Genomic DNA, 19,329 nt, shown 5'->3' on the forward strand with positions numbered 1-19,329 from the left:
TTTTCTAAAGCCTTTCCTTCTACTTATAGGTGGCTACTAGGGCCTAACTACTAACTACCCAGGGAAACAGAGCCAAGGTTAGTTATTTAACAACCAAACCTTCCTCTTACCCCTCTTATACACTTTTGTAATTTCGGGTCTACCCCTACCCTTAGCCTTATCCCTATCAAAGGTCACAGGTACTGACTTTTCATGCATTGCATTGAAAAATGATGACTTTTGTAGTCATTTTTTCAGTGAATGGAATTAATAATTGTTGATAATAATGCTTATAAGTTATAAGAAGATATTGTTATTTCATTGATCATATGTGGTAACATAATGTCACATGGACTGAAATGGTCTAATCTGTCATTAATTAAGTAAACAAGGTCTATGGTTGTGGTAACATAATTTCCATGTGATGCTCCTTGCTACTACATACTTTGAATTGAGGTGAGGTGAGTTACATATGGAAGCACTTCTTGAATTGTAAAAGCATTTTCTACACTGGAAAATAGGTACAATATCCTTGGATAGAGCAGCAGATGAATTTTGATACAAGAACAATGTATTTCCTATCGAAAACTATTGGATTGGTATGCTCTGACTCTTTAGAGCTCTTATTTAATGAAAGATATTAATGAATTCCTTTATTTTCTAATAACGTTTATTTCTTTAAAAAATAATAGAAAGGTATTAAAGAATTTGTGCTGTACATGATTATTACTTGGATGTTTCATTAAGTCTGGAATGATGGTCATTATACAATGATGGTTGTGGTTAGCAACAACAAGGATGAGAAGAAAACACATACCCCTGGGAACCAAAAAGGAAATTGACTAATGTAACATGATCAAAGAACTGAGTCACCTCAATGTGATTATTCAAAGATTCATTATGGATGAATCAAGAACAAGATCACTTGAGTTCAAATGGCATTAACATTGTAGGCTATGAATTTAAACTTTAAGGACTAACTAGAATATTCTCTTGCCGTAGTAGCAGTACTACATGCTTAATATTATATGCCGAAACATATTCAGGGCTGTATTCTTCATGTTAAATTTCAGTTTTATCAAAAAGACCATAGCTACAACTCAAGTGTTGTATGTTTGGCTGCAGCAGATTTCCTGAATTTTTATCCTTATACTGGATTGCTCTTTTGAACTGATGCATTTTCTCTTTTCTTTATTTCCTGTATTGCATTATTTGTAGCTTCAGGAAGACAGTTTCTCCTACTTGCACTCTTTTCTTAATGAATTCTTCATGAAAAAGAAAAGAACAATCATATAAGAAAAACATAGTGTGTAATTATTTTCTTCTTTAAATCAAAAGATTTCATAAATTCATTGCCTAATTGCTGATTAAAGCTGAACTTTGTGATGTCCTCTTGGTTGCAGTTTTTTTTATAAGACCCTCTTTGGTTGCAGTTGTACCCACAATACAGGTTTGAGTGGCTGCCATCAGCTTTTGCTGAGTCCATGTCTTCAGAACTTGGTCAGTAAGAATGCCTAATAAATATGCCCCACTGTTACTCTCTGTCGAAAATGTATTCTATCTCTGTTTTTGACTTTTTGTTGCATTTTCCTTTATGTGTGACAGTAGGATATATTAGATTAATGCAGGAAAGGTGTTCTAGTAAATCATTATTTAGAAATAGGATATACGATGTGGCCTAGATGGATGTGAGTGATCGCCATTTTATGATTAAACTTAACACATTTAAACATAAAAGTTGTGTTTTCTTTAATGGACTGCCTGTGGATTCTCAAAGAGAGGGATACAGTTCGTATGATTTTGTATAGTTTGATAGTCTCCTTTAGGGTTTTACCAATTGCTTTAACTTTTAGTTTTTGTTTTGTTCTAGACTGTTCCATCATTTGTTTGTTTTAATTTCAGTTTAAGTTTATAAAGTATCCTGAGTCATTATTCGAGATGACACTGAATGAGATATATTTGCCTGACCTACTTCCCTGCAGATTTTGTTCAGGAGGCAAAGAATTCTGAGAGAGCAGCCAAAAACTTTTACAACAACAAAATGGTCAGGGTTCCTCATGTATTCTGGGTATGATAATTGAGATTGTTTTCATTGCTATGAAGTATGAACTATGTATTTAATATTTCTTATACTACTTACTAACTAACCATCACAGTAATGTCTTCAGGAGTTGACAACAAGACAAGTCCTAACCATGCAATTTTGTTCAGGACACAAGGTATGATTTAAAAATCATGCCAATAGATGATTACTACATGGGAAAAATCGTCACTGTACCAGTTCTAAGATAGGACATGCAACTGTTCTAGTACCTCCAAATTTCTCATGATAAATTGTTAAGCATGAGGCACCAAGGGTCAATTTATCCCTCTCGTGTGGGAGGAAAGAAACATAAAATTGGTATCATATAAAAAAGAAAGTGCATCTTGATATGAGACAGGTTTTAATCATTGACAATAAAAAAGGATCACAGGCGAAAAGTTAAGAAAAATGGAAATCGGCCGACTTCTGGGTTTAGTGTCATGAAACGTAAACATGACTGCTTATGCAACCAACCGTGCTTATTTGCTTCTAAAATATCTGCTTTATCACCCTTCTTATTTTGCTTCTTTTGGGCTGAAGTAAAACTGTGATCTAAGTTTTATGGTATTCTATTTAGTTAATACAAACTTGTGCATACCTCAGGAAAATATTATTGTAGGTAAAAGTATAAGAATGGATCAAAACCATTAATTTGTAAGAATATTACTTAATGAAGTCAGTTTTGCACGATTGATTTTATTGTGTTACTCCAGCATGCTTGTAGTAATGCTATTCTAACTGTGCTATGCCTAGACTTTCTGTATATTACATTCTATCAATAAGAAGCTTACTAAATTTCAGATTGATGACTTGGACTTTCTGAATCAGATTGGGGTTGATCCAGAAAAGGTTGACTTATTGCAACTATGGTGACTTCAAGTAAATGTGTTTTTATGTTGTATACATTGGATGTATTAGTCTCTCATTGTGTATAAGTGACATTGGCAATTGGTTGATGATTGCTGTACCCAATCAGATAAATATTGACTCTGAAAATCTCCTTTTGTTTGTCCTGATTGTTTTGGTATCAAGTGGCAGTGTTAACTTGCTTTGACTGATGCATTTTAAACATGGTACTGAAGGTAGCAAAATCGCTTATGGAACTGTTTGCTGAAATGATATTTGTGCATGGTTACATACATGGTGATCCTCACCCTGGTAATATATTAGTTTCCCCTGAAGGTTGCAACGGCTTCTCTTTGGGTATGTACTTGTGTATTTGAGATAATTTTTTCTCTAATTGGATTCTGATTACCTTGGAAGTTTGGGAAGAATTGAACTTTGACCTTTTCCCCCTTTTGGAATCATCATGCAGTTCTTCTAGATCATGCAGTTTACAGGGAATTGGATGAAGAATTTAGAAAAGACTTTTGTCAGTTATGGGAAGCCTTGATCCTCAAAGACTCAAAGAAAACAGTGGTGCTTGGTGAGCGATTTGGTGCTGGGAAATTTGCTAGATACTTACCTATTATTTTCACTGGAACAACTATTGAAAGGTGATCCTTGTTAACTGTGTGCATGCTGATTCATATAAGTACCGTTAGTATTCATTTTTAAGTAATTTGATTTTGAAAACTATCATTCTTTATTGTGGTTGTCTTTGACTTACTTGCTGATTACGAGTTACAACTTACAACCATCAAGCACTAAACACTAGAATTACTGTGACCCGTGTATGTTATCTGTTATAATTCCACATATCTTTTTAGCATTTAACAAATTTATAGTAATGAATGGTCAGGAACACTATTGTGTACCTGTCAAAAGCCTACAATCATACCATTTGTTATGAAATTGAGGAGCCTAAACTTGGTAGATTTGCAAATAATGTGCCAAACAACAAATAGGAACCCAATAATCAGATTTGACGTCACATCTTCACCTGACACATATAAGACCTTTAAATTATTCATGCTTAACGAATGTGAGACTTCAACAAATTTTCACTTGACTCCAACAAATTTTGTAAACCAAGGGCTAGAAAATTTTAAGAAACCATTTGATGGCTGTCCTTGAAGTTGTTTTTCGTGGAGAATATAAAATAAATCAAGCCTATAATAGAAAAAATGTTTTCAAATTAAGTTACATATCTTTATATTCTTGATCACCTTGATGGATGAGATGATGCCATTAAAGGTTATCTCGGGGGCATATAATAACACATACAGAATTACCTGGTGGTCATTAGGGAAAAACAAATTGTATATGTCATTATCATTATTACAAATATCAGCTTAGTTGCTTTAAAATGTGACTGTCAGATTTTGTGTGTGTGGAAGGATGTCTTATTTTCTCTTTTTTTGTTATCTTTTGTCCTAATATTTTAATGTGAGCTGCAGTAAATATGCTTTAGGAACATCAGTTGAGGAAAAAGAGACTATGAAAAATGAGTTGAAGTCTCTTTTATTTGAGGACATATCTTCATTCATGGAATCTGTCCCCCCAGAATTCATTGCTATAATGCGTGCAGAGTAAGAAACAGACTTCATGGCTTCATCAATGAATTCTGATAATTTCTGTTGCCTGATGTGTTTAATATATCTTCTTTTCCATTCTAGTGGACTATTAAGGTCGATCATTAGAAAGATGGATGTCTCCCGGATCACTAGGTTGCTGACATATACAAAATATGCTGTGTATGGTCGTCTCTGTCCAAAATTGGATGGTGAATGCAAAATGGCTAGAACAAATTATTGTAAGTTCTCTTGCAATTTCCTGAAATGTGCATGAAGGCTTATTATGATTGTCAATTACACAGTGAGCTGCTGCAAAATATATAGTATAGAGAGAATAAAGTAAATGAGTTTGACCTCTTATTTTGCTTTTCATGGTTCCAGATTTTACTGTGAAAGTTGCTGTTTTCAGTTTAATATCAACGTTAAGATATATTCTCATCCTAATAAAGGTCTCTATAGGTGAGATTGCTCTTTGCTATTTATAACTTGGTTTATAAGTATCACCTAAAATTTGAACTATTAACTCATTTATTACTTATTAGGGACCATTGATGGTATCCCTTGGAGGCAGAAGGTGAAGAATACACTGAATTACTTGTCTAGTAAGATCAGTGGTGACTTTTGGGGCCTCATGGTGCATTCTGTTTTTCTTCTATTATGCATCCGTCCTACTGCATTATTTTAAACATTGAATTCTATGTCTAAAGTGAGGGGTCGTTATCCATATCTAGATTGCAATGATATTCTTGTAAATATTAAACCCTCTTCATAATTAAATGAAAATTCTCTCATATAAGAGGTTATTGATTTTCTTTTGTATTTACGGATCCAACAGTAATATTGGACTTTGATTAATTTGACTCAAGTGGGGTTACGTATTTAATGGACAAATCTCTTTTAAGATATATTTATTAGAAAACATTTGAATATGAGATATTGATCAGCCATAATCAACTCTTTTGCAACTTACACTGGCATGACATGTTAATAGAAATAATAAATTACACCCAGTTTTAGTGAAATTATACAAACTATTCTTCACTTTTTTATATACACAAACCCCTAACTTTTATATTTTCATTATACTGACTGTAATCTTTTAAACAAAAAACGTGATAAATATAATTAAGTTAAACAAAATAGGGTATATTTTGGAGACAAATCTAAATATACAAATTAATATATCTTTATTATTTTTTGTTACAAAATGCATCAATAATTTTAAAGAGATATTGTTTAAATCGTTTTTATACTATATCGTAATGAACAAAAAAAAAAGTTATGGAATATAAATAATTTTATTGATATTATTAAATTGAGATGGTGATAGTTTTGGCCAGATAATAAATTGTTGAATGCTTATTACATTTTTCAAGTTAGCCGTAAACCTTTGGAGTCTGAATATGGATCCTCTTAGGGTAAGTATCGAATGAGATGATAACATGTAGGGTTTTAAACTTTTTAATGGTTTCATATTTTAAACTTTTTTAATTAAAGTTTCTTTTAAATCACCAAATTAATTTGAGCATCATATTCTTATACTGAAGTCTTTATGTCTAATAAATGAGAGGATCTGAACTCTTCAAGTCTAGTCTAGGGTTAAAAAAACAAGTTAACAACGATATAAACTTTTTGTTGATAAATTTGTGCAGGTTTAAATAAATTTCATTAAAATAAGGAAGCTCTGAAATTATATGAACCTTTTTCCTAACAAACTTATGAAAATAAAGTAAGAAAAGGAAATAAGTGGTAATGTTAAGTTATGGTTATAAAATGTTTAGATTCATTCCTTACACATTAAATCAGCCATTCATGCGACGCTTAAATAGCATCACCACTACTACTCTATTTAACTTCCTCTTCTCTCCTCATTCCTAACACACACACACATTCTCTTTCTCTCTTTCTCTCCATCATGGTCCTCTCCAAAACTGCACCCGAGACAGACGTCTCCATCCACTCAACATTTGCCTCACGCTATGTCCGCGTTTCCCTTCCCAGGTTTGTAATATATATAGTTACTCGTCAGAATCCTCTTCGATAATGGAGAGACAAATACGTTAAAAAAAAAACAAAAGAGAAAACTGTATGATGTAACACTTTTATTTATATGATGATGAATGCAGGTTCAGGATGCCGGAGCAGTCAATCCCCAAGGAAGCTGCATACCAGATCATAAATGATGAACTCATGTTGGATGGTAACCCAAGGCTTAACCTAGCTTCTTTTGTTACAACCTGGATGGAGCCAGAATGTGATAAGCTCATGATGGCTGCCATTAACAAGAACTACGTTGACATGGATGAGTATCCTGTTACCACTGAGCTTCAGGTCTCTCACTCCCACATTCATATTCACCTTTATTATTATTTTCTTTTATTGTTCTCATAATATATAACAATATGCACTATGCATGCATGCAGAATCGGTGTGTTAACATAATAGCTCATCTTTTCAATGCACCACTAGAAGAGACTGAACATGCAGTTGGTGTTGGCACTGTTGGGTCATCTGAGGCTATTATGTTGGCTGGATTGGCATTTAAAAGGAAGTGGCAGAATAAAAGGAAAGAAGAAGGCAAACCCTATGACAATCCTAACATTGTTACTGGTGCCAATGTTCAGGTACACAATTCTTCCATTTCTTTGCTAATTTTTAATTGTTTCTTCAAATTCTACCACTCATAGTAATAATAAGTTATTACGTTTCTAACACTAATTTATTCTTAAAATTTACCTGGAGGTCATGAATTCAAATCTCGAAAATGGATTATTTACTTGTGAGGATAAGACTGTATACATTTATCCTTCCCAGATCCCACTAGATGGAAAATTTGTGCACTGAGCTACGCATTTTTATTTTATTTAATTCTATTCATGTGAAGGTTTGCTGGGAGAAATTTGCAAGGTACTTTGAGGTGGAGTTGAAAGAGGTCAAGCTGCGAGAAGGATACTATATATTGGACCCTGAAAAGGCCATTGAAATGGTGGATGAGAACACCATTTGTGTTGCTGCCATCCTTGGTTCCACACTAAATGGAGAGTTTGAAGATGTCAAACGCTTAAACGATCTCCTATCTGAAAAGAATACGGAAACTGGGTATCTATATTACTTTTATCTATATTATTACAGTTAAGTTAGATATATTTTCTCCCAACAAGTTAGTTTTTACTTGTTAGTCAAGTTAACTAATCTCTATCATTCTATATAAACCACCCCATTGAAATGTGAAATCCTTTGGTAGATGGAACACCCCAATTCATGTGGATGCAGCCAGTGGTGGATTCATTGCACCATTTCTTTATCCAGAACTTGAGTGGGACTTTAGATTACCACTAGTGAAGAGCATCAATGTTAGTGGACACAAATATGGTCTTGTCTATGCTGGAATTGGTTGGGTCATTTGGAGAAACAAAGAAGACCTTCCAGAGGAACTTATTTTCCACATTAACTATCTTGGAGCTGATCAACCCACTTTCACCCTCAACTTCTCCAAAGGTAACATAATTAACACACTCGATTGCTCTAATGTACTACTAAATGGAACATACCTGAATTTCTTTCACTTTATGCATTATTTTACTGATTGATTTTATAAAATATGCTATGCAGGTTCTAGCCAAGTTATTGCTCAGTACTACCAACTAATTCGTCTTGGGTATGAGGTATTAAAACATAATTGATTTGGTGCTATTCTGATGTCTAGACTCTAGCCTTTTTACTTCACACACTTCAAACTTTCTTTTTTAAGTTACTTAATGACAGATAAATTCTTGCAAAAACATTGAGCACTAGGTGTGCTAAGCTAATGGCATAACTTAATTAATTGACAATTAATTCAGTTTTTTAACATAAATAAGAATATAAGAAAATAGGTTGTGCACTTAGAGTGTAATGATCTTTTATACTATTAACATATCATCCACCATTTATGGATTGATGGTCATTAACTCTTATATAAAATAATCTATCCATGTAAGAAAAATCTTACAGTGTATACATTAACTAACCTATGTTCAATAACTACTTCAATTAGTTACTATAATGTATTACAAAAATCTTATCTATACACCATACAGCACACTTTCCAGGTATATATAGTTATAAATCTTAAAAGTGTACAGATAACAAAGCTCAATGTATTGTAATAATGTGATTGGCATAATGCATTCAAATTGAGTGCTTCATGTTCATGCTAGAATTTTTCCAGAATCAGGTAACCTACTTAAACTCTTTCCAATGCTTGATGATATAGTAATATATTCCTTGGTACCAAATTGGGTATGCAGGGGTATAAACTTGTAATGGAAAACTGCAGAGACAACATGATAGTACTTAAAGAGGGACTCGAGAAAACAGATAGATTTGACATTGTATCCAAAGATGATGGTGTACCATTGGTGGCCTTCACTTTGAAGGACAACAGCCACTTTGATGAATTCCAAGTCTCTGATATGCTGAGGCGCTTTGGTTGGATAGTGCCAGCATACACAATGCCCCCAGATGCACAACATGTAACCGTGCTTCGCGTTGTCATTAGGGAGGACTTTTCGCGTGCCCTTGCCGAGCGCCTAGTTGTTGATATCCAGAAAGTGTTGCATGAGCTGGAAATGCTTCCTTCAAAGCTGCTCACTAAGACAGCCATAACGGTTGCTGGAGATGAAGGTTTAAATGATGATGCCAAAGTGGTGGTTGTTAAGAAGAGTGCTCTGGAGACCCAGAGAGAAATCACTACAGCTTGGAAGAAATTTGTTATGGATAGGAAGAAAATGAATGACAAGATGAATGGTGTCTGCTAGAGCTTTGTCTAGGTCTTAATTTACAGTTCACCACTGCTTGTGGTCGTGAAAGTAACCAAAATCACAATATTGCGAGCACAATTAAAGTTGCAGCAGCAATTTAAACACCTGAGCCTTGTTTTAGATAATTTTGATGTTTGAACCCATATAATCAAGTTTTATGAATGGGTGACTTCGAGTAATTTTCTTATATATATCAGTCAATGTATTTGAGTGAGACAAGGCATTTCTCTGGTCCAGTTTTCAGTTAAGTTGAGCTGAAAAGGCTGGGTAACAGTCTTTCTAATACATTATGCATTGGTTTTCACCATTTTTGTCATTGAACTTGAGAATTCAAGTCCAGCTATCAATAATACCCCAAGAAAAGAGACTGAAGCAGTAAAAGAGTAACTAAATGATCAAGATAATTTGTTTAACCATCCGAAGGACAGTACTCACAGCATATACAAATGGCGAGTGGCGACTTAATCAAATTGACCAAAGCTTGTTAAGCATCAATTACTTAATTCCAACTTGCCCTATACAACTGGGCACTGAATAGAACTAGAACAATGATCTATGTAAAGTTTCCACATTGCATGTAACATTCCAAGCTAAAATCTTGCAATGCCTTGCAGCATGTGATGAACCACTCAATTTAATTTGTGCAAAAATGTGTAAACCAGCACTCTGCCATCAATTATGAGTGGTAGAGGCAGAATTGCATAAACCCCAAAATTTCTTTGTCCAGGCCCTCAATTCAATTGCATGTTATTGCCATTTACGTGCATGTAACATGAACAAATGAATACTTATCTCTATCTATTTACACAGTGAGTCAATAATTAAAATTTCATTGGTCAGGCTCTCAGCTAAAGACTTTCATCATACTATATCTCCACCATTGAAGCTGTTCTCTGATGAGGAGGTGGATATGGTGATTATACCATCACAGTCAGATACACTATCTTGCAAGCTCAGTAAGAGGTGTGAGTGAGAAGTACTACAACCTGTAGATGGCTTGATTCTCGGGACTATAGGCACTCCGGCCTCTCCGACCAGCATCTGAACCACACTCCTCATAGTGGGTCTAGACAATGGGTCAGGGTGGGAGCAAGCTAGCCCAACCAAGAGTAACCTCCTCATTTCCTCTCGATCAAACTGTCCCTCTAGTCTTTCATCAGCCGCTGTTAGCAACCTCCCTTCACGGTGCAAACTCCAAACCCATTCTACCAAATTGCTGCAAACCCCAACTTTACCAACCCTAGTGGCATCCTTCTCTATCGGTCTTCTCCCACTAGCCACCTCAAGAACCACAGCACCATAACTAAAAACATCGGTTTTCTCTGTAGCTTTACCTGTGAGGAGATACTCAGGTGCCAAGTAACCCATTGTCCCGGCAGCCACTGTGGCATCTGGAGACTTGTTATGCTCGGTTTGCCTCGCCAAACCAAAATCGCCCAACTTAGCATTGAACCCTTCATCCAACATAATGTTACTAGTCTTAATGTCCCGGTGAATTACCTGATTCTCACATTCCTGATGCAAGTAGGCTAACGCAGATGCAACGCCTAACAAAATCTTGCGCCTGTGTGGCCAAGACAGCGGTATTCTAGCCTCAAACAAAGCCTTATCTAAACTTCCATTAGGCATCAAGTCATACACCAATAAAATCTCGCCTTTCTCATGGCACCAACCCTGAAGGCGGACAAGATTCCGATGTCTAAGGGTCCCAATTATGGATAACTCAGACAAAAACTCATTCTTACCCTGACCACTATGGCCACATCTCTTCACCGCAACAATGTCCCCATTTTCAGGCAAAATGCCCTTATACACAGTCCCAAATGCACCATGACCAATTATCCTATTCTCATTGAAGCACTTAGTAGCTGCTTTAAGCTCCTTACAACTAAACTGTTTAGGCATTTTGATAAACTCTGATCCTATTGAACCCAACTTCTCTACATGCTTGAACTTTTTAGAATAAACCCAAATAAATGCACCCCCAAAAAGAGCCAAAGCAAAAGCCCCAGCACTCACAACCCCAGCAACTGCACCTAAACCCTGTTTGCATAGTCCATTATGGCAAGAAGACTTACTATCCTTTTGTTGAGCATTGGATGGAGTTGAAGACGCCAAAGAGGGCGGCGGCGACTTTATCGAATTGGCACCCGGGTTCATCAAACTGACCACCGGAGGTGGTGGTGGTGCTGCCGCCACAGCCGATAAATCAAAAGAAGAACTAAAGCTCCACCACTCAACATTGTGAACTTCTGTGCTTCCTTGTGTAGAAGCAGAGAACCCCACATACATAAAATCATTGAAAAACTGATCCACGTCGAGATTCAAAGTCAAAATCGGTTCTTTCGGTTTCAGATTCGAATACGAAACCCACACGCTTAACCCTTTTGTGGATCCATCAAACTCAATCCATGCATTCACCGTGTCCCCACTTTTGAGATCGATTCCAATCTCACCCAAGTCACAAACTTCAGATGAAACCATCGTGTTAAGGTTCACCCCGACATGGTTTCCATTAGCATCATTGAATTCCACATCCATTAGGGTGTCAAACTCCACAGCCACAAAACTTCCGCCGCCGCCGAGGCCGAGGAATCCGCCGGCGTCTCCGATGGATTCATCGTCCGGCGAGATGAGGAATGCAAGTCCGCCGCCAATGGAAGAAGGGTTGAGGTTGATAACAGAAAAGGAAAAGAAGGTGGAGAAGCTCGCCGGAGAAAAAGCTCCGGGTTGCCGGAACCGTATCGGACTTGAATATAAGGCTCTGCCAGCGCCGGAATTGGGAACGGCGAGGTCGCGCGTGAGGCAGACGGTGCCGTTTTTTAAGTGGGCATCGCCGAGAAGCTTGAGGCTGGTTAAGGTTAAGGTTCCAAAGTCAAACTCAGTAGTAGCAGTTATAGTTACGTCATTCATAAAGAAAAAAATAGTGAAAAGAACAAAGATGAAGGAAAGTAACGACATTTATCAATTTTAGGAAAAGGGTGTTGAAAAAACCACTTGGAAATTGAGTTTCGTTTTCTTTGTGTGTGTGACAAATGAAAATGATAGAGATGAATGAAGAGTGCGTGAAAGATTAGATTGAAGGATAGAGAGAGAAACGGTGAGAAATAGACACAGATAGAGAGAGAGAGAATGTGTGTGTTGTGCTTTGGTTGCAGAGAAGTGAAGAGAAGAAGAGAACATGAAAATGCAGAGAGAGAATCCAATGAAGAGAGAGAAGAAGACATGTGGGTCGACATCGTGACACGTGTCCACTGTTTCTCAACGGTTATTTGTTTCTTGATAAGGAGATATGTGGCAAAATACTTTTATTTATTTAATATGTACACAAGAAAATAAAATAAAAGAATGTTTTACTTTATTAAATTTTTAGAGTCAACTGCATTATTTATTTGTGTAACTTTATATTCAATTTGGACAGAAAAAATAATTTCCACTTCCTAAACTTTAAAATGGAGATGTTGTCTCTACTCTCTATCTCTTTTTGGTTTAGCAATCTTATGATCAGTTTTTTTTTAATAATTATGAAGGGGATATAAAAAACATAAGAAATGTGGGTATTAATATTTATGAAGTGTTTTTAAGAAAGCTTTAACTATTAATACTTACATATCTACATTGGTACTAGACCCTTGGTGTGTAGGTTTTGAACACTTTATAGCATGTTCGAGTGACTTGTAAGGCAAGAGGGGTAGGAATAGGATAGTTCAATTTGTTTAGTCATAAATAGGATAAAATTTATAAGAAAGCTTATGTATTCGCAATTAAATTAAGGTATAAACAAAAAGTGTGTGAGTTTGAGTATAAATGCGTTCAAGTGCAGACAAATTGATGCCTCGTGTACTGGAGTACTGTCACCGACATGTGCAGTGGCCACTCAATCTTCACTTTTCTGCCTCTTATCTATTATATATTATATTATATAATATGTTATCAACTTGTTTTAGTAGTGTAAGACTCCGCTAGATCTCAAGATGACCAATAAGTTTAGTCATGTACCTCAAAGAGATTAATTATTTAACCAAAAAAGGTGATCGAAAAAATATAATATATATATTGGCATGCCAGCCACTTAACTATTTAACTATTAACTATAAGGGGCAATGACTTAGGGGAATAATATGTCCTCTTGCATTGTGCATCTTCTCACCTGTTGCTGATTAAGCCCTATGTGGAGTATTTGTGGGACTTCATTTTATTATTATTTTCAAAAACCAGTTCCCCAAATGGATTTATATTCATTCTGAATTTCAAGTTTGAGTAAGATGTATATAAAGGAAATACTTCTTTGTCACCCCATCATTGGTTCAATGTCTAATCTTTCTAAACATTTTGTAGTATTATTTGCTCTAATTTTGGTTTAAAGTTTTGTATAGTTAACTTTTGTTTTTTATAAATTCCTTTTATATTTCGCCTAGTGCCTAACAAATGTAGGGACTATTAAAGTGTTGTTATATCTTTTTGGTTCATTATTTGTCCAAAATTTGGCTTCTTAACCATATTTTAATGTAAAGAATTAAAATTGAACTATTAAAGTGTTGTTATATCTTAAGTTATATAGCTCCTTTAAATTCTGTTCCAGGTATTGAAAATTTCACACATTAATATTGTATTCTACATGTATCTTTCACTGCAGCTTTAGCATCGCTTGCACTTGAAATATTGTTGCCTAGATTCTTATTTACAAATACTATCCAAGTAGAAAGGAATAAAGGGAGAATTAAAAAGACTTCATCTTTTATGCTTTTCAATTTACAAGGATGCATCATGGAAATGAAGTTGCTATTTTTTTTTTGTTACTTTTCTTTCTCTAGTTATTCCTTTTCATTGGATATTGATGTCTTCACTTAAGTTTGAAAGGGATAGTTATTTTATCATAAAGTTTTGAGGAAAGATTAAACACTAAAATAAAAATATAATTGTTTAAGTTACTACATGGATAAGGTGCTCTACACAGCATAACAACTTAGAAAGTTATGTGTATGGAGGCAACCTTTTTGTCCTTATACTTTACCAAGCTTCTACTCAAACTCTTGTGCTTTTTGTGACAACTATGTTACTTCATTTGAAAGTCCACTTCACCTAATGCAAAGTGATCTCATTAGAGAGAAACAAAGGAATGAGATTGCCAAAAATATTTGTCTAATGGACCTTTTTTATTTTAAAAGAACCCTTTAATTGAAGAGAAAAATAAATAAATAAATGTATTGACAATATAAGAATTTTCTTTAGTGTTAATTCATTATTCTCAATTATTTTTAATTATCGTCAATTTTTTAAAAACAATTGTATAAAGAGATGAAATATAAATTGGAATAGAATCTTGTCCCACAAAAAATGTGTCATGTTATTTTTGTGAGTGTTGAATAAAATAAATTTTAAAATTAGTTAGTTTAAATATTTAATGCTTTATTAAAAATTAGACATAAATACATACTCTATGAGAAAGCATATATGATCATATACAAATAATAAAATTCTTGTGTTAAAATTATATTTTTTATATTTGCCCAAGGAAATGTTCTGAGGATCTTATAAAAGACACATTTGAGCATATGACAACATGATATGAAAAGAGCTTATAAAAATGTGTAATTTCCAATAACCACTTTTTTTTTATAATATATTTCAAAAAGTTTATGTGAGAAATTTGAGGATGAATTTCGTGAAGTAATAAAGTAGTTTGCCTTATGAAAACATCTCATGATAAAGCTGAATAAAATTATTCTCCTTAGATCTTACTAAATAATAAATTCCGTATATTAGACTGACTTTTTTAATATTGTCTGAAAAGCTTATAAAATAATTTTGTATTTTGATTATTCATTAAAAAAAACATTTCGAGTAGGTGTTTTATTACCAAACTTTCACTGATCATAACCACATGCCGCCAACTTACATCAAATTAGATGGGTGCGAAGGCAGATGTGGTCTAATCACATCAAAGACCAAAACTTTCAAATATTCAAGGACTTCTCCCGGTTAAAATTTTTAGAATAAATATTCATTTTAGTTTCTCATATTTTTATATTTCTCGATTTTACTAGATATGGTCTGGTTACATAAAAACAAAAAAATAACTCTTATTTTTTCCGGAGAACTATTGATTATCAATATGTAATAATATACTATATGCTAAAATGAAAGTTAAAATCATTCTGACATTTTATGGACTTAACATATCTCATGGAAATTTTCAACTCAATAGTTAGTCTGATGAAATTGAATGTATTATAAGAAAGTTATTAAGATAAGTGTTTAGTGAGATAGTGTATGGATGCAAACACTTGTATTGAGTATGTGGATTTTCCAAATTAATTCTATGGATAAGAAAAGACAATTGCTTCTGTCTGTTCATAAGTAGCGGCAATTAACATTTTAGGCTTAACTTTTAATTTTAAGTCGTGATGATTAAGAAAACGCATCATACCCTAGTTATTAATATACACCAATAATGGCTTCAATCACTTTGTTTAATGAAGATTTTTTTGAGATCTCACTCAACCATGATTATTATTTATTAATTTATGTAATGAAGCCTAATGATCCTTGCTTTCACTTTTGTTTCTCTAGAGCACTTGTGAATCTAATTGCATGCATGATGTGAAGTTAATTTTGAAAGACACAATTATAATGGGCTTTAATATATTAGCTTTAACCTTGATAGGCCCAATAATATTTGGTTGAGGGTTCTGAATTTTGTTGAAAGAATGAATAAGAAAGAAGAGCCTTGGATGTATAAATCATAAACAAAAAAAACTTGTATGAAAACGTATATACGTGGGGACAACCACTAAAATTTTGATAAAATAATCAAAATTTAATTCTAATTAAAATTTAGTCATAAATGATAGCACAAAAAACATAAATACAATTATCTCTAAATATAACATATTGTATATATCTTTATACAAGTTTTTATGCGTTTATGTTGGTAAATCTTTGACATCTTCACCTTCACGAAGATTTAGTGGATTTTAAGTTGGGCTGAAACCTGAAATTGGGTCTGGGTAGCTAAGGAATAATGATGCTCCTGTTACACAGAAAGTGGAAGATAATTGTGAAGTTACTATGATTAGTGGCATAATGCCTGTGCTACCGACAATGCCACAAAGTTTAGGATGGATGCTTCCTTGATTAAGGCTCCTTACATTATTTACAATAATTATTATTATTGTGTTCCATATTTTATGACCATTTATTGATATTAAATATTAAGGAATCTGAACCACTTGAACTATTTAAGAATGTAAACATTTGGTAGAGTTATTGGACATAAAGTGTAAGTACCAAGATTTATTTCCAAAATAGTAAAACATGTTTGTGCATCAAGTTAGTCATTAAAAAAATGATCATCAAAAAAGTCTATCAAAGTTTATCATGACCACCACATAGTGTAAATTTTAGACAATGAAAGATTTACATTGTTATCAATTTTTTTGTTTACCACGTATCCTTGCACCGGAGGCAATCCTGTTTGAGCTGAGAATATCTATAAGTATGTGAGACTAACTCTTTCAGCGTATATTTTTTCCATCCATAAGATTTGAATATAAAACTTTGTTTAAAAGGAATTAAACATGTACCACCTGAACCAACATATGTTGGTCATTTATTATCAATTAAGATTATAGAAGAACTACTATTTTAACTATTTTAAACTTTTGAATCTTTAGAGGATGAAATTGATGTTAGTGTTTAACAAAGTTAATCAATTTATGAGAAGAGAGAAAATTGGTCCATACCCATGGAGAAAGGGGAGTCTTATCTAGTAATGATTATCGAGTATCAACCTAGTGGTAGGAGGTGGAAATTGAGTATGTTCCCATTTAAGAAAATTGGTCCTTCTCCAACAATTTCCTTTGTTGGTACATTCCCAACTAGTAATCAAGCAAGTAGTCTTATAGTATTGGCTAGTGATAGGAGGTTGCAAGTGTAATTTCACAAATATGAAAAACTATCTAATTACCTAGTTACAAAATGAAAAATTCATAGTTTGATCTACTTCACGTATTATTTTTTTCATTTTCTTTCACTAAACTTTATTCCGGTTTATTTTTCCCCATTTTATTATGTCATGTCAAATGTAAGTGTGTTTGTGTAGTATCATATTAGTCATATTATATGTATAAAAAACTAAAATAAGTTATAAGTTGGCATCATTTGAGTGTCATATTTTGTAAAATCAAATATCATGGCTTAGTCTCCATCATTTAAAATTAGGACAAGGATCTGCTGTCCCGAATCCTGTCCCAGACCAATCCTATTATGTCTTAGTTAAAAAATAAAATATTCATAACTTTATCAATTTTACTTCATTATGATTGGTCAGGAACGTAGTTGGGGACATGGTTGAGGACAGCAGATCCCATCCTCAAAATTCACCATCAATGCGATATCACCAAACTCACTTATTCCCAAAGCAAGAGACCTTTTACTTTTCATTGTTGAAGAGATCAGACCTTATACTTGGAAAAATAGAAGAGTGTTGAATGTTTTATCTAGAGGAATTATTGCACGAGTTCGGTTTGAGTGCATTCTTAGTTTGTTTTGGTGTTTAAAATTTATTTAGTGAGCTTAACTATATTAATAACTGTCTATGAGATGTTAAATACTTAAATTTGTTAAATAGGTACGTAATCAAGAAAAATTATTAGATGATGACGTAATAGCATATCATTACATGCTTGTATAAATTTGTTTACAAAATGTGTGGAAACTAAAATTTTCAACAATACTCATATTTTCTTTAGATATATTATACACTTTTCATGTCATATGTTTTTATCTTTAATTTAAGAAATTACTTGATGATGTATAAATTTAGTATATTTTGACTAAAATATCACCATTTAATTTTTATTGATGCACGGAACAATAAATTTGTGAAAACTATCGTGAAGAGAGATATGAAGCGAAATTGGTGATAAAAAATGCGACATTTGAAAAGTATAAAAAGTATAAAGTTTCTAAATATCAAAGGACATGCAATAAACTGAAAATATCAAAATATGAAGAGATATTAATTAGAGAGATTAATAGATAATTTATTAAGCTTTTTTTTTTAATGCAAATAACAGTTAATGTTTCATATTTTCTTGTAGTTTGTGCATTGCCATTTAAATACCTCGAACTTTGCTAAGCAAGTGTAATCTATGCTTATATTGTTGTGTTAAATACTTAGTCTAAAATAATTTAATCTGCTCTAACATAAATGTAGAATATGATTCATATCAACAAAACAAAAAAAACTCTACCATAATGACAACATGGCAACCGACTACTCTTCGATTAATATTCATTTTTTAATTTAATAAACAAACTTATATGTATATATCGAATATTGTGAATATCAATAAAAGGAAGAAAATGATCTTTTGTCTTAGTGAGGTAGGAGTAATATATACCAATAGAGTAACCTTATCAGATATTAGTATTAATGAAATAAAAATAAGTGGAGAAAGCATAGTCGAAAAAATAAATCTGACTAAACTTCAAATTAGGTAAAAGTTGATATAGTAATATAAGAAATCACTGAATTCTCAAGGTTGATAGTTCAATTTTAGGAACGACACTAAAAACAATCACGAATTTCGAAAGAGATTAATTTCTTACCCAAAAAAAGTAAGACATACTTGATAGTACCAACAAAATCTAAGAGAACTATGATTATTTTTGACATCATAAAAAATAATTAGAATCATAACTAATCCTTTTTTGATATGTGATTGTGTCTGCCAAAATACATCATTTCTAAATCAAAACTTAGATTTTTAAGTTATCTGTGATTTAGTGTGGTCTACCATCAATAAATCCTTAGATTATTAAATATGAAAGAAAATGAAAATAGAATATTCTAAAACATATGATAGTTAATAGTAGCAATATAAGAGAAATTGTGACATGTTTATGTTAGGCACGTACTTGTCTTCATTCACGGTCCACCAAGATTGATCATTTTCAACTCCTTACATAAACAACCATCATCATTCAATTCATTATCATATAT

The 19,329-nt window shown here is 33.3% G+C and overlaps 3 protein-coding genes across 4 annotated transcripts in view; 2 read left to right on the plus strand and 1 right to left on the minus strand.

The window, feature by feature from the left end:
- Positions 1-5,325, plus strand: part of LOC109339619 (uncharacterized aarF domain-containing protein kinase 1) — a 12,698-nt gene extending 7,373 nt beyond the window's left edge. For both annotated transcript variants that reach the window (XM_019577085.1, XM_019577094.1), the window contains 11 exons: positions 501-578; positions 1,413-1,479; positions 1,962-2,047; positions 2,148-2,198; positions 2,864-2,911; positions 3,145-3,265; positions 3,378-3,558; positions 4,402-4,533; positions 4,621-4,757; positions 4,900-4,977; positions 5,061-5,325. In XM_019577085.1, coding sequence (XP_019432630.1) covers positions 501-578; positions 1,413-1,479; positions 1,962-2,047; positions 2,148-2,198; positions 2,864-2,911; positions 3,145-3,265; positions 3,378-3,558; positions 4,402-4,533; positions 4,621-4,757; positions 4,900-4,977; positions 5,061-5,203 — 1,122 coding nt within the window. In that variant the 3' untranslated portion in view covers positions 5,204-5,325. The remainder of the gene's footprint in view (positions 1-500; positions 579-1,412; positions 1,480-1,961; positions 2,048-2,147; positions 2,199-2,863; positions 2,912-3,144; positions 3,266-3,377; positions 3,559-4,401; positions 4,534-4,620; positions 4,758-4,899; positions 4,978-5,060) is intronic.
- LOC109339648 (glutamate decarboxylase 1-like) lies at positions 6,378-9,435 on the plus strand. Its single transcript, XM_019577122.1, has 7 exons — positions 6,378-6,519; positions 6,645-6,849; positions 6,942-7,142; positions 7,403-7,617; positions 7,763-8,016; positions 8,131-8,183; positions 8,808-9,435. Exons 1-7 carry the CDS (start codon positions 6,434-6,436, stop codon positions 9,315-9,317), a joined length of 1,524 nt encoding a protein of 507 aa, XP_019432667.1. The 5' UTR covers positions 6,378-6,433; the 3' UTR covers positions 9,318-9,435.
- On the minus strand, positions 9,854-12,379 carry LOC109339633 (L-type lectin-domain containing receptor kinase VIII.1-like). Its single transcript, XM_019577104.1, has one exon. The coding sequence runs from the start codon at positions 12,279-12,281 to the stop codon at positions 10,182-10,184; it is 2,100 nt and encodes a 699-aa protein (XP_019432649.1). The 5' UTR covers positions 12,282-12,379; the 3' UTR covers positions 9,854-10,181.

This window comes from Lupinus angustifolius, chromosome LG02, assembly GCF_001865875.1.
Source record: "Lupinus angustifolius cultivar Tanjil chromosome LG02, LupAngTanjil_v1.0, whole genome shotgun sequence".
Taxonomy (NCBI): domain Eukaryota; kingdom Viridiplantae; phylum Streptophyta; class Magnoliopsida; order Fabales; family Fabaceae; genus Lupinus; species Lupinus angustifolius.

What these genes read in the sequence shown, in the direction of transcription:
- LOC109339633 (XM_019577104.1), bottom strand. Translation starts at nt 12,281, where the DNA reads ATGTCGTTACTTTCCTTCATCTTTGTTCTTTTCACTATTTTTTTCTTT.
- LOC109339648 (XM_019577122.1), top strand. Translation starts at nt 6,434, where the DNA reads ATGGTCCTCTCCAAAACTGCACCCGAGACAGACGTCTCCATCCACTCA. An exon ending in GTCCGCGTTTCCCTTCCCAG is followed by an intron (nt 6,520 to 6,644) that starts GTTTGTAATATA and finishes TGATGAATGCAG; the next exon opens with GTTCAGGATGCCGGAGCAGT. An exon ending in GAAAAGAATACGGAAACTGG is followed by an intron (nt 7,618 to 7,762) that starts GTATCTATATTA and finishes ATCCTTTGGTAG; the next exon opens with ATGGAACACCCCAATTCATG.